Source organism: Pristiophorus japonicus, chromosome 2 (assembly GCF_044704955.1).
Source record: "Pristiophorus japonicus isolate sPriJap1 chromosome 2, sPriJap1.hap1, whole genome shotgun sequence".
Lineage (NCBI taxonomy): Eukaryota > Metazoa > Chordata > Chondrichthyes > Pristiophoridae > Pristiophorus > Pristiophorus japonicus.
The window spans coordinates 345,509,456-345,525,637 of NC_091978.1; the positions used below are offsets into that span (position 1 = coordinate 345,509,456).

General features: G+C 42.4%; 1 protein-coding gene across 5 annotated transcripts in view; it reads right to left on the bottom strand.

Annotated features, from left to right (window-relative positions):
• LOC139248873 (protein Jade-1-like) overlaps positions 1–16,182 on the bottom strand; it is a 162,792-nt gene that overhangs the window by 47,495 nt on the left and 99,115 nt on the right. For all 5 annotated transcript variants that reach the window (XM_070872245.1, XM_070872238.1, XM_070872247.1 and 2 more), the window contains 3 exons: positions 7,854–8,065; positions 6,513–6,680; positions 3,234–3,350 (listed from right to left, as the gene is read on the bottom strand). In XM_070872245.1, coding sequence (XP_070728346.1) covers positions 3,234–3,350; positions 6,513–6,680; positions 7,854–8,065 — 497 coding nt within the window. The remainder of the gene's footprint in view (positions 1–3,233; positions 3,351–6,512; positions 6,681–7,853; positions 8,066–16,182) is intronic.

Below are 16,182 nucleotides of genomic sequence, written 5' to 3' on the forward strand. Positions count from 1 at the left end.
CACCGCATTGCTGTCAGTTTGGTTAGCCCAATCAATACGTAGATTAAAGTCACCCATGATAACTGCTGTACCTTTATTGCATGCATCCCTAATTTCTTGTTTGATGCTGTCCCCAACCTTACTACTACTGTTTGGTGGTCTGTACACAACTCCCACTAGCGTTTTCTGCCCCTTGGTATTCCGCAGCTCCACCCATACCAATTCCTTTTACTATTGCATTAATTTCCTCTTTAACCAGCAATGCCACCCCGCCTCCTTTTCCTTTCTGTCTATCCTTCCTAAATGTTGAATACCCCTGGATGTTGAGTTCCCAGCCTTGGTCACCCTGGAGCCATGTCTCCGTGATGCCAATTACATCATACCCATTAACTGCTATCTGCGCAGTTAGTAAGTCCACCTTATTCCGAATACTCCTCGCATTGAGGCACAGAGCCTTCAGGCTTGTCTTTCTAACACACTTTGCCCCTTTAGAATTTTGCTGTAATGTGGCCCTTTTTGCCTTAGGTTTCTCTGCCCTCCACTTTTACTTTTCTTCTTTCTATCTTTTGCTTCTGCCCCCATTCTACTTCCCTCTGTCTCCCTGCATAGGTTCCCATTCCCCTGCCATATTAGTTTAACTCCTCCCCAACAGCACTGGCAAACACTCCCCCTAGGACATTGGTTCCGGTCTTGCTCAAGTGCAGACCGTCCAGTTTGTACTGGTTCCACCTCCCCCAGAACCGGTTCCAATGTCCCAGGAATTTGAATCCCTCCCTGCTGCACCACTACTCAAGCCACGTATTCATCTGAGCTATCCTGCGATTCCTACTCTGACTAGCACGTGGCACTGGTAGCAATCTTGAGATTACTACTTTTGAGGTCCTACTTTTAAAATTTAGCTCCTAGCTCCCTAAGTTCGTCTTGTAGGACCTCATCCCATTTTTTACCTATATCGTTGGTACCTTTATGCACCACGACAACTGGCTGTTCACCCTCCCTTTTCAGAATGCCCTGTACCGGCTCCGAGACACCCTTGACCCTTGCACCAGGGAGGCAACATACCATCCTGGACTCTTGGTTGCAGCCGCAGAAACGTCTATCTATTCCCCTTACAATTGAATCCCCTATCACTATAGCTCTCCCACTCTTTTTCCTGCCCTCCTGTGCAGCAGAGCCATTCACGGTGCCATGAACTTGGCTGCTGCTGCCCTCCCCTGGTAAGTCATCCCCCCCAACAGTACCCAAAGCGGTGTATCTGTTTTGCAGGGGGATGACCGCAGGGGACCCATTGCACTACCTTCCTTGCACTGCTCTTCCTGTTGGTCACCCATTTACTATCTGTCTGTGTATCCTTTTCCTGCGGTTAGACCAACTCACTAAACGTGCTATTCACGTCATTCTCAGCATCGTGCATGCTCCAGAGTGAATCCACCCACAGCTCCAGTGCCGCAATGCGGTCCGTCAGGAGCTGCAGCCGGATACATTTCCCGCACATGTAGTCGTCAGGGACACCGGAAGCGTCCCTGACTTCCCACATAGTACAGGAGGAGCATAACACGTGTCCGAGCTCTCCTGCCATGACTTAACCCCTAGATAAACTTAGTTTGCAACAAGGCTAAAAGGTTACTTACTGATATAAGACCGTAACAAAAGCAAACCAAGCACTAGGGTCTATTTCTAGAGGGATAGAATTGAAAAGTAGACAAGTTACGCTAAACTTGTATTGAACTTTGATTAGACCACACTTTGAGTACTTTGTACAGTTCTGGTCGCCCGAGTATAAAAAGGATAGAGGCACTGGAAAGGGTGCACAAAAGATTTACAAGGATGATACTAGGACTGTGAAGTTATATCTATCCAGAAAGGATGAGCAGGCTGGGTCTGTTTTCTCTTGAAAAGAGAGGCTGAGGGGTGACCTAATAGAGGTCTTTAAAATTATGAAAGGTTTTGATAGAGTAGACATAGAGGGAGTGCTTCCACTTGTGGGGAAAAGTAAAACTAGAGGCCGTCAATATAAGATAGTCACCAAGAAATTCAATAGGGAATTCAGAAGAAACTTATTTACCCAGAGAGTGGTCAGAATGTGGAACTCGTTACCACAAGGAGTAGTTGAGGCAAATAGTATAGATGCATTTAAGTGGAGGCTAGATAAGCATACAAGGGAGAAGGGAAGAGAGTCATGCTGATAAGATTTAGATGAGGAAACACGGGAGGAGGCTTGAGTGGAACATAAATGCCGGCATGGATTGGTTGGGCTAAATGGCCTGTTTCTGTGTTGTATATTCCATGTAATTCCATGTATATTCTATATAGATATGTTGAATTGTACACATCAATTTGGACATCTGTACTTTGCTCACTAGATGCTGACACTAACACAACACGCCATGAAAAAGTATTTGTTCTGGGCTCCCTTAACAGCTCAACCATTCAGCCCAGGAAGGTCCCAAGTTCAATCCCTAGTCTGCACAGAATTAGCCGATCTCAGCTAGAGCAGCCATATGGTATGGGCACTACATACAACTTGCTTCAGTACTTTGGTTTAGGCCAGTTTCCCTCTAAATCGCTATCCAATGCTGGAAATACACATGTGAATGTCAGGCAACGACAAGATTGAGTTTGGGTGTGATGGCCTCTACCACTCATTGTCTCGTGGTCCTGTCCCTGACCACGCGTCAATTCTAAAGTATTTATTCTAGAGGGTGTGGCTGCCTCCTGGAGCAAAAGGTCCAGGTAATTTTCTCCCTCCCTAATGTCTCGCAATGTCTGTAGCACGGATTCCAGCTCCTCAACTTGGAGCCAAAGTTCGTCGAGCCGTAGACATTTACCGCAGATGAAGTTGCCCTGGACCAAAACGTCCAGGAACTCCCACATATTGCAGCAGCAACACATCTCCTGTTTTCCTATTATTTAATTTAATTAATTAGTTTAGCGTTAATCAACAAGCACACAACAAGATGGCATCAGCCAATATTCATTCTAACATATTTAATTTGTTTTTAATGAAGATAATTTAACCACAAGTAATTGGACAATGTGAATCGGTTTAATAAAACGTGTATAAAACACTTATTCTGGATTTTAGTCAACTATTCCCTTACTTTACTGCCGATTAATTCAGTCTTCCACAGCTTAATTATTTCTGCTTATCTCAGGCCTCAATGCAGTAACTTTTTTCCTCAAATTAATTCATACACCAAAATTATTCGCTGTGACAGTTACTTGAAAAACAAGTGTGTGATTTTTGTTCAAACCTGTATGCAGGCTCCAGTCTTCTCAGTACATAGGCTGCACACTAACGCCCATCTGCTGGCAGGGACATGCGAGACCTTTGTTATGGGCTCCATCTTTTCTGGGCAGCCTATGCTAACCTAAATTAAAAAAGCAAAATCTTTGTTAATTTAACCAGAATGATTCTATTTCTTTAAATGTCGCAGGTAAGGATCACAACAAGTGCAATACAGTGAATACACAGGCGTAGGATACATTGGCTTTATCTCAACATCATCACTGCTTTATTGGGCAGCAAAACAAAGGGAGCTTTATATATATATATATATTTATATATGTTTATAATAGAGTTCCAAATCTAATGCCAAATCTCCAGAAGATAGCTTGTGACTATAATTTTGAATATAATCCGGTTGGAATTACACATCATGAATGGCCTAAATATATTGCCGAGTCCATGATAGCCAAACAAGATGGCTCCCGCCATTCTTCTGGTTAGTGGTTTTAAAGGCAAGTTCTTGCTTCTACTAAGGCTTGTCTTTTCACCAGAAAGAAGCATTTTGCATATATTGGAGCATATGTGCAAACATTTATTTTAGAAAAAGAAACTGCTTTTATATTTAAAAACAGCAACACAGTAAGTATTGCACTAAAAAAAAGCATTAAGAGGCACACAAGCATCAATTGGTTACCCAGCAGCACCAACACAGACACTGGGCACATGCTGCCTGCAATTCTCTTGCCTGGGGACTGGTGCATAGAAGAAAAGAACACAAGAGTAGATAAAATAGCTTTAGACTAAACATAATTACTCCTGCACATACTGAAGATACTATGGGGCCGAAATTGGCCACCGCCCCAAACGAAGTGTTCTGCCCAACCTAATGTATGGGACGGCCATTCCGTAAAAACTCAGCACTTCGGGGTTGTTTTTTTGGAGCGGTGCGAAAGTGGCCTCATCATGGGGGCGGAAGTGGGGGGTGGGTGGGGGAGTGACCGACACTGCAGGGCATCAGCGCTGCGCTGATGATGTCATCGCGCTGGCACATCACAACATCTCTCCCTTTCAGTTAAAGGGGAGGGCTGCTGCGAACTCTGCAGCCACCTCCCCTTTAAGGGCTGCTGTGCTGCCAAGCCACAGAAAGGGTACCGACAGCAAAAGCTGCCGGGGGCCCAACCGGTGGCAGGGCCGTTTCCACAGGACAATTCCGGGAAAGGGCAATTTTGGGACGGCATCCCCGCCGGTCAGTAAAGGGCGACGTGTGCAGGCCGTGGCGGGAATCGGGCGAAGCGGTCCCCTACACCGCTCCAAACCGGAGCAAGTGCAATTTTCAAAATGGTGGCCTCTCCGCGGAGACTCGCCGGCCATTCCGCACCGATCTGTGACGCCGCTTTAAGGCGGCCAGAGGCCCAGTAGAAAGGGGCAATTTCAGCCCCCATATGTGCAGCATCTTTACTATTTACATTCATCATAGACACTTGCAAATACTTCCTCCTTACTAGAAAGCGTTGACAGTATTTGTCCCACTGAGAGTACACTAATGTGCAACACATGGACACTGCAGATAATTCACTGAGTAACTGTGGATTCAAGTTCCTGTGGGGATTGATATTCCAAGTTCACCGACCTCTAAAATCACGAATGGTCTCAATAGCTTCTGATCAACAATCTAATTGGACCATGCCATACTAATATAATTACGTTATAACGACTTGATTCCATATAGTCACAAGTTTCGCTGTGTGAGCCACAGAAGTCTGAATTACAAGTTGTGGTGAACGCAGGAGCCCAATCACCACAAGGAGAAGGAATGGAGGATTGCTAGATTTGAGAGAACATATCTGGCAGGTCCTTGTTCTTTTCTCTTCTTCCCCTCTTCGGAGTCTCTCTACTTAAATCCTACTTTATTGGGTACATAAGACCAGCTCCCAGGCCCTAGCAATGATGTTCTATAGCCAGGGGCAAAGAAGTGGATATGGTTACTGGGTGACTAGCCCTCCAATTGTACCACAGCCCTTCCCACTGTGGCTTATTCTCAAAGGCTGGCATCCATTTCTCCTTCCGTCATTAACTTTTCTAAAAGCTGCATGAAATCTGGATTTCACTAAAAGGGACACTTTTCAAACTAAACTGCAGCCTAACGCCTTCACTACGTTGCATATTGGTTGCTCCAGTGCACTATTCTATGCTATTAGGATTTAGCTTTATTGAACACCTTCATGAATGTTTGGATGATCTGAGGAATTCTGGACCAAAACATGTATAGATTCAGAGGTAGATTATATAGGTAACTAATTCACTTCCTTTCAGACATCAGTGATTGGTATTTTCTGAAACAACCAAACATGAAGAGCCATCATACCTTTAATTAAAATTGAAGTTTACCATGAAAAATAAAATGCCCTTTCTTGTATTATTTTTAGTGTTCTCAGTCAAATTGAACTTTTAATGGTGAATGTGCCAACATCCAACACATTTCAAGAAGTCTTCACATAATAAAAACTATTTAACTACTTACTTTTTAAATCTCCTGGTCCTTGCAACGGTAATATTTTTATATCAAAGCCATAACTTTAAATATGTTCATTTTAACTGCTTTATCATCAGAGCACAAACTTATGCTTTTTAAAAAAAAGAGAGACTACCAACATAGGGCTGGAAATTTGGTGGGATATCGCCCCTGGCGAGAGTCGGAACAGGGGCGGTAAAGGGTTGGCAGCTGAGAGTGCCGGCATTCGCGTCGCTCGGCAATTTCAGTGAGCCGGTACCGGCAGCGCTGAGGAGTGTTGCCCGGGAGTGTAGCTCCGGTGTACAACGCCCCCAGTATCGACCCACTTTCATAATTTGTTTTGCGCTGAACCCATAGCATTTCCACCCCCCCGCCCCCAGTGACACCGCCAGAGAAAGCTGGCTTACAGAGCTGTCCCGGTGGCAGTGTGCGAAGGAAGCATGAGGTAAGTGAGATTGTTTTCTTTTCTCTTTTGCGATTTAAGTTTATTTGGGGTGAGTAATATATAGAGAATGTTTTTTGTTCTGATTTTTTTTGCAGGGAGACCTGTCTTGGGGCACTTCAGCAACGGATATTCAGTTGCTCACCCGGCCCAACGCCCTAAGGTAAGTGTGGAACACTTCCCGTAACGCTCCACTCCACTGTCAGTGCGCAGCTGCTGAATTTTTTGCCTTCCAACGCAAACCATTTCCTGGTGCTAAATTTATCCACCACCTGACAATACCGCCTCAAAAAACCATCAACCTAATTCCCAGCCCATAGGACAACACAATAAAATGCTTCGTGCCTTACCTCGGGGATCCATAAAGCACAACTAACATGAACCCACTTTGTTCCACTGCGGGTGGGCTTCATAGCTCCACCTTTCTTGGGGCAAAGCAAACATTTGGGTTGGACACCAAGTGCACAAGTCCGACACAACCAGCTGCCTTCCGGGACCTTCAGAATTCCATAACAAGCCTGTAATAAATACACAAAGATATACTGAACGCACACAGGAAATGACAGATTTGGTAAGAAGTTCAGATCTCTTATTTAAAATGATGACTCGAGCACACCAATCAGCTATATATTTCACAACGTTTATGCTCCACTCGAGCCTACATCTGTCAGTCGCTCTGAGTGCAAATGACATGCATTTATAAGCCTGTAACATTATTCCCAATTCAGTTCGCAACTTTATATTAAATCACAGGAGAATGAATCTAATTCCCTTGGTTGAGCAGTACATTATGTTAAAAGAGCAAAACACAGTTCTGATCATCATCTACTAACCCTCATTTGATCTCTCTCCGTAATCTGTTTTGAAAGCTTCAAATAAAATGAACACATTGTTCTTCAGCTCTGAAAATAGCTGCTCTAATTTTTTTTTAATTCAATAGAAGCGCGCGCGCGCACACGCACATATATATATAGCCTCCCAACAAACATTCCAACTTGTGCTACTGTCAGTAAGACAGCATGAGCAGATGTGAGCAATGCGGTTATTGTGACATAGCAGTAAATAATCATTACTGGCGTCTAATTACTGCTAAAGGTTACACTAAGTGACTACCATGTGGAGCTGCCTCATTCTAGAATAACTAATAGTTTTAAGATAAACCACCCAACATAAACTGGGAATGCCGAAGTGACTGCTTCCTGGCTCAGTGAGTTGGGGAGGCCAAGACAGACAGCTCTGTTCGACACTTGAATGGGCCAGACAGGCTGAAGCTGAACTATTAGGTGCTAGTAACTTTCAATTTTATTTGGGAAATCGCAAGGGTAGATAACCAAACCCTAGTAGTCAACTTCAGGTGGGCAAACTACAGGGATACAAGGGCAAAACTTGGCAACAGACGAGGGGTGTGAACTATTCAAAAATTAATCTGTTGGGGATAACTTAGATATTCTTTATAAGACCATAAGAGGAACAGAGCGAGGCCATTCGGCACTTTGAGCCTGCTCCACTATTCAATAAGATCATGGCTGATCTTCTACCTCAGTTTTGTACACAGAGCAATTCCTTTCTTGCTTGGCATGATAAAAGGAGCACAATACTTAACAGTTATTGTCACAGGTTCATCTTCTAATTGAATGAATTTACCAATCCAGTAACATAAATGCATCATGTAAGAATGCAATCCATCTTACCTGATGAACGCAGATGTTGCACTTGTCACAGAAAACCATCTCATTGCCATCCTCACCATCTGGAGACTGACACACGTCACACACCACGTCTTCATCGTATTCAATTCCTAGACCTTCTTCTGTCTCAATGGCGTGGTTCATGTTGTCATAACATCGACGCTCCAGTTCTTCCATGACCCTCTCCATGGTGAACTCATCTAATTCCGTCATCCCTGACAAGTTTAACCAAAACATTTAGCGTTAATATTGTGCCCGTCTGCAGTTTACATCTGCTAATAATTTGATATTTTCCAACTACTTTCAGCTCAATAGAGGCCTGATAGATCTTGTGTTCCCAAAACAGCTGACCGTAAAGGGGGCTGCTTACTGCTTCATATGGGATATCAAATCTTTTTTCTGGCACTGCATCAAGCTCACTTCAACTGGGTTAGCAGACAAGTGATGGATTTTTATTTTAAAAGCTATTCATACCCATGAGAAAGCAGCACAATCTTAGCACATCTTGCACAAATCTCAAAGGTCAGGAGATCATCACGATAATATACATCCTGAAAGCAACTTAAAATCGTATTAAAGCAAAAGTCAGAGCTCTCTGTAAAGTGCGTTGGGAGGACAACTTTAATCAAAGGCTGAGTCTCATCCAGCCTGCCAATTTGGCTGATTTGAAGTGTTTGCAACAACCCGGACAATTTCAATCAGTGTGTTAAGCTACAATCCGTTCCATGATGTTAACAACTCTGAAGAGGTTATGCCACAAGCTACATCTGCTTCTGGTTTCCTTAGCTCACAATGATGACTCCTAACCTGTTCTCTCAGTTTCAAACAAAATACCTCTCCCATCCAGCTACCTACCATGATTACATACAGACAAACAGTAACTTAATCTTCTCCCATTTCCTTTTCTTCCAATGAGCACAGATTTAGCTCTAACACATCTTTTGTATTACAGTATTTTCAGTACTTGTGCCTTTTTGATGCACCGCATTTGTTTATACTGTGGGTGGATTCAGCAAGCACAATTGTTTCAAAGCCATGGACGTAGCAAGTGAAAAAACCATTCCAAGGGCTTTGCGGCCTCCGAGGGCAAGTGCATCAAGTAATTTCGTTCCAGAGTTGATGAAAGCAGTACTCATTATCGGAACCAATCCTTAAGAACATAAGAAATAGGAGCAGGAGCAGGCTATTTGTAACATCAGCAAACTTGGCTACATTACACTCGGTCCGTTCATCCAAGTCATTAACATAACTTGTAAAGAGTTGAGGCCCCAGCAGTGATCCTTGTGGCACCCCACTGATTACAGTTTGTCAACCTGAAAATGACCCATTTATCCCAACTCTGTTTTCTGTTAGTTAGCCAATCCTCTATCCATCTAATATATTACCCGCAATCCCATGAACTCTTATCTTGTGCAGTAACCTTTTGTGTGACACCTTATCAAATATTTTATGGAAATCCAAATACACAACATCTACTGGTTCCCCTTGCTCGTTACATCATCAAAGAACTCCAGCAAATTTGTCAAACATGATTTCCCTTTCATAAAACCATGCTGACTCTACTTGACTGCATTATGATTTTCTACATGTCCTGCTACTCCAGCATTTTCCCAATGACAGATGATAGGCTATCCTCAGTATGAAGAGACTATAAACCTTTCTTCATAGCTCACTAATCTGAGACACAGCAACATCCTCACTCGCCTTTAAATCTATTGAGTCTTGCTGTATAAAAGCTTTGCAAATTCTCCATAACTGGGTGGCTGTCCACTGTGGGAAAAGGCTGCTTCTGCACAGAATTATGAGGATCCTGCTGGCTCGGTGCGATTGTACAGAAAAACTTTGTGAAGGTGGTGCCTCCTCTCCCTGCCCACTGGACTTTCAGGATAGAGCCACTCAGCTGGTAATATAAATGGCAGAGTGGATTAGCACACTATTCGTGTACCTCTCGGACTTGGGTTATAATTCAAATCAGACCGAAACCCCCTTTTCTACTGCTTGCAAGAGTCCTACAAAGAATGACTCTGGGAAGGTTGGCTTACTTGTTACTATGTGTTGGTCAACAGCACAAAATACATGCGATTCAGCGCTGATCAACATTAAATAGGCGGTAAAACTGGCTGGTGTGGTGATTCACACTGACGCAGTAGGTTGATTTAGGAAGTTAACATACATTCGGATATTATTTTTCTCTGTTCACTAATTTCAGCGGGAAAGTCAGCATGAGTATAAAGCAGGTACTAACATTTTGTTCCAAGAGCAAACAGAGAAAAAATATACCCACTGTTTAAGTGTAAAGGGAGCTCTAATCTGCATTTATTCTGTGCTGTAGCTGATTTGGGAGGGCTAAATGTTTACCCTGGGTGTTAGAAGTGGAGAATTGTTTAATTCTGCAGGACTGACAACCATCATATTGAGTATGAAAATTCAGCAAATCTATAATTTGAAAAAGACAAAAAAATGTTGTGTGCTTCAACTAAAATGTTGTTTCCCGACGTGCTTAAAAATAAGATTTGGAAAAACTGCAGAACTCAGATTGGGTTGTGAATTGTCAACTTACACCTTTGGGAAGTCTAATATCGCACCAATCCGGGCTTACAAACATGTTATACGATTCTAAAAATTAAGTAAAATACTAGATCTGGCTTATTATATATAATAGTATTATAAAGAGACAGAGAGAGAGAGAGACAGAGAGAACGACAGAGAAAGACAAACTGACCAAGAGAGAGAACATAAGAACATTAACAATTCGGAGCAGGAGTAGGATGACCACAGATGTGGAGGAGAGAGAACCATTAACAATATCAGCCAACGTGAGAGCCAGAAATGGAAATTGGGTGATCAGCAGTTTAGTGAGAATAGGGTCGAGGGAGCAGGAAGTGGGTCTCAAGAACAAGATGAGCTCAAGGCGAGCACGGGGGTAGATCAGAGAGAAACTGGAGAAAGGATTGAGTTCAAGACTAGGGTAGGGAAGAAACCTTAGAGGAAATTTGGCCCGGTGAGCTAGGGGAAGAAAGGGAATTCGCAGAGGCAGATGATCGGATGGTCTCAATCTTAGAGACAAAAGTCCATGCGCTCTTCACACTTGTTGGAGGTGAGGGAAAGGAGACAGAGCAGAGGAGTTTAAGAAGATGGCTTGCAGTAGTGAAAAGAAGCCACGGTTATCTTTGCATTCCAGAATGATCCTGGAATAGTGAGCAGTTTTGCCAGACGAGAGCAGGACCCGATGCTGCTTTATGTGGTCCAGCTAGATCTGGTGAATGGCTAAACCAGTTGTCTACCATATGCATTGAAGTCTGCATCCCTTGGACTTAAGCGAGCGGAGATGAAGGCTGCACCAGGGGCAACAGCCAAGGTGAGACAAAGTAATGTTTTAATAGGGACTAGGACGTCAAAGGTAGTGGTGAGGTTGTTGTGGAACAGGTCGATAGCTGCAGACATGTTGTGGTGAATGGAGGGCCAAAGGCTGGACAGTTGGGATTTTGTAAGTGCAGTTGTTAGTTGGGAGAGAATTTTTTTTCCAGAGGCGGTCACAGCAGGAAGTACGGTTGGGACGGGGAGGTCGATGTGGGTGGAGAGTGATAAAAGGAAGTAGTCAGAGATGGCCTTAACTGTGTTTGACACGATGGGTGTAACGAGGCCACGAGAGATAGCAAGGTCAGGGGGCCGGCAGTGAATATGAGTTGGAGTGTTTACATGGAGGGAGAGATTAAGGGAAGAAAGGAGGTTAGTGAACTCAGAGAAGAGAACACAATGAATTGAGATGGAGGTTGAAATCACCAAGGATGAAAAGTCGCTCGGTGCAGAAGTCGAGGGAGGAAAGCAGTGAAGATACCTTGCTGAAAACATTTTTATGGTACTTGAGTGGATGGTAAACAACAAGGATTTTAAATGAGAGGCAAGATGGGTGGAATAATGTGAGATGCTCAAAGGAGGAGGGGGATAGACCAAGGTGTGATTTGGTGATGGGAACCACACTGCCACTGTGGGCGGAGCAAGTGGTGGAAGGTATAGTCAGGCAGGGAAGCTTAATTTAGGAATAAGGTGTCTTCACCCCTCAGCCATTTCTTGTCAGGGCCCTGATGGCAATACAGCATGACAAAAATTAAGGTAACAGATTGGAGAAAAGCTGATTGAGGGTCTGAGAATAGAATTTGAGAAAATAAAATGGACAACAATACTGGCAAACAACGATGTAGAACAGCAATGGGAAACATTTAAAATGGTGTTCAACAGAGCGCAGGAAAGAACAAACTAAACACTAATGAGACTTCATGGATGAATAAAGTCATAAGGGAACAATTGAGGGTAAGGAAAGAGGCATACATTAAGTACATAGACTGCAGGGGAGTGCATGATAAAGGAGAATACGAAGATATCAGGAGAGAACACAAAAAAACTATTAGGAACGCAAAGAGGAACTCTGAAATTAAATAATCAAGGGACATAAAACAAAATAGTAAAACATTTTACAGGCTCATCAATAAAAAAATGGATAGTTGGATGGGAATAGGGCCATTAAAGGATAGACAGGATAATACCACAGGTAACGATAGAGAGATGGCAGAAATATTAAATCATTATTTTGTTTCAGTATTTACCAGGGAATTAGAACAGGTGGACATGACATTGGATGATGAGATTAGTAATGAGACAAGTGCATTTAAAATAAAAAGGAATATAGTAAATAAACTAAATCAAACTCAAATAGGATAAACCCCTGGTCCAGCTGGACTGCATCCACGCATTTTAAAAGAATCGAGGGAAGCGATAGCAGAGGCAATACTGCATATATTTAATAATTTGTTAGAAAAAGGTGTAGTGCCAGAGGACTGGCAGATAGCTAACGTAATACCTATATTTAAGAAGGGGGATAGAACATGTCCAGGGAATTATAGACCAGTCAGCTTAACATCGGTGGTAGGAAATATAATGGAATCCCTACTAAAGGAGAAAATAGAAGAACACCTAGAAACCAAAAATATAATAATGAATAGTTAGCGTGGATTTCAAAAGGGAAAGCCTTGCTTGACCAAACTCATGGAATATTTTGAAGAAGTAACAGAGAGAGTAGACAATGGTAGTGCGATGGTATAATTTATCGAGATTTTCAAAAGGCCTTCGATAATGTACCCCATACTAGACTGATGAACAAGCTCAAAGAATGCAGAGTCAGGGCAGAATGGCTAGCTAGCTGGCTTCAAGACAGAAAACAGAGAGTAGGGGTAATATAGCTATTTACAGTGGCAGAAGGTGGGTAGTGGTGTTCCACAAGGATCAATGCTAGGAATACTGTTGTTCATAATTTATATTAATGATTTAGACATTAGAATCAAAAACACAATTACTAAATTTGCGGATGACACCAAAAGGGGGGGGGGGGGGGGGGGAAAGAGATAGTCAATATTGAGGAGGGCTGCAACAAGTTACAGGAGAACATTAATAAACTTGCAGAATGGGTATATAATTGGCAAATGAAGTTCAACACAGATAAATGTGAGGTATTACATTTTGGTAGGAAGAATACGGAGGTCACTTATTACTTAGAGGGTGCGAGTCTCGGTGAGGTAGAGGAACAAAGGGATCTCGGAATACAAATACACAAATCATTAAGTTGCGACACAGGTTAGAGAGGTCATAAAAAAAGCGAACTAAACACGGGTTTATTTCTAGAAGGATAGCATTGAAAAGTCTGGAAGTTATGCTAAACCTGTATTGAACCTTTGCTAGACCACACTTAGAGTACAGTTCTGGTCGCCATATTATAAAAAGGATATAGAAGCACTGGAGAGGGTACAGAGAAGATTTATAAATATGATACCAGAAATGCGAGGGAACATATATCAGGAAATGATGAACAGACTGGGTCTCTTTTCTCTTGAAAAAAGGCTGAGGGGTGACCTAATAGAGGTCTTTAAAATTATGAAAAGTTTTGATAGAGTGGATACAAAGAGAATGTTTCCACTTATGGGGAACAGCATAACTAGAGACTATCAATATAAGATAGTTACCAAGAAACCCAATAGGGAATTCAGAAGAAACTTCTTTACCCAAAGAGTGGTGAGAATGTGGAACTCACTACTACAGGGAGTGGTTGAAGTGAATAGTATAGATGCATTTAATGGAAGGCTAGACAAGCATATGTGGGGGAAGGGAAGAGAGGGTTATGCGGATAGATTTAGATGAAGAAAGACGGGAGGAGGCTTGAGTGGAGCATAAACGCTGGCAAGGACTGGTTGGTCCGAATGGCCTGTTTCTGTGCCGTATATCCTGTGTAATCCTATGTTGTTCCACATCTACAAATAATCAAAAGGGGACCCAGAACAAAAAGACATCTTAAAATAAATTTGTTATATTATTTTAAACCTCAAAACTTATCTTTGGATGTTAACTCTGGCCGGCTCAATAACTTTCCAGACTTCCTTAAAACACTTAAATGAAAGCATTTTCCTAAATTCAGATAAGACAGTATACCAAGGCCCCATCTGGCTGTTCGTGGTTCAGATGCTAAATGGTCCTATGACACTATTCGTTGAGGAGTAAGGAGTTCCCCTGGTATCCTGGCCAATAGTCATCCTTCAACCAACACCAACAAGATCGATTAACTGGTCATTCATCTCATTACTGTATGCGAGACCTTATTGTAAAACATGCACAATTATCCACAAAACAACAGCGACTGCAACTTGAAGAAACTCATTGTACACATGCAGTGCACTGGGACATTTCTGAGATTAGCTAAGGTGCTAAGTAAAGGCACCTAGGTGGTGTAGGGCAGACCATTTTACTATTGAAACAGCAGCTAGGAAAGTTAACTTATTAAACTGTGCTTAGTAGTTAGTACAAAATTTATTTTCAGGATTAGTTGTTAAAAATTATCTGGCAAAACTGCACCATCTGTAGCTCACACCTACAGTACACATTGCCTTTTGCTCTCCCCTGGCTTCATTTTCCAGCATGGACTGGTCATTGGCAAATGCATCTGTACCTTGAACAGCTTCCCTCCCGATCAGGGGCAGGGGAAGTAAGGGTGGAGGGGGTGTCGTCACAGCCAGTTGAGATGTGCATCATCATTTTACAACTTTAAAATTAGATTATATTATTTAATCATTTGTGGAGTTTGAATTTAAATAATTTTGCTAGTTTCATAGGAACAAAGTAATTACCGCATGTAAAAAGACCAAGATCACCTTCAACCATCCTAGACTTCAAATGTCCTGCTGAGGTGATTGTAGACACCAGACACCAATAGAAGAGTAATTAGGAAAAATGACACCAATCTTTACAGCTACTGAAGGTACATTTTAGAAAATCTTATAATGTTTGTAGCAATACAGAAAATACAGAAAGGACGACGTGTAATTTCACAGTTTAATGTTTTAAAATGTGGTTTACCATCAACAGCACACAGTATAAAACTACAAGTTTGCATTTCAGTTGCGGGTCTCAAATTTGTCCTGAAGTAGATTACGTTCTTCTGTTAAGCAACTATCTTCAGAAACTTTCACACCAAAGACCTATAAAGAGTCACAAATAAACCACCTATCGACATGTTGCTCATGACTGGTGTCTCAGAAGGGTACCTATGTCATAACAAATACTCCAGAGTCTGCTACATTCTGATGCTGCACTATAGTTGTTCAAAACTAAAGCCGTCACCAGTGTAACAATAATGCATTAAGGTAGCAGATTGTTTCATATCTGTAACAGAACAATCTAGTTCACACATAAAACATCAAACACATAAAACTGATCATCAACTCCAGAGGAGGTTGCAACAGTAAAGGGGGGAAAGCTCCCATGAACTTCTAACTGCATTTAGGATTGGTTTCCATTTCCATGACAAGTGCCAAGATGGTTGCAAAGACCTGTATTTTTTTTTTAATTCTCCCTTTCTCTCTTCCTGAGTCTCCTCAGACCAGTCTTGAACCCCATACTAAGGGAGACAACAGGGCATTCTTCTAGGATGTTTCTCGGACTTCCTCCCAAATTTCCATTCTTGCAAGGAAGCACCTGACATCTGCTCAGCATTTCCAGAGCAGGGACTAATAGATCAACGTGAAGATGACCCAAAAGTTACAGAAAGAACTTGTCTTTATATAGCACCTTTCATGACCCCAGGTTGTCCCAAAGCACCTCACAGCCCGTTAAGTACTTTTGAAGGGTAGTCCCTGTTGTAATGTTAAGAAAAATCTTTCGTTCTGTGATTCTTTGAGCCTCATTAGATAAGTGCGACAACCAACAGGATGGACTACAACGAGAGCAGACAAGGCTTCGATTTTATCATCATAGGCGGTCCCTTGAACGAGGATGACTTGCTTCCACAAGA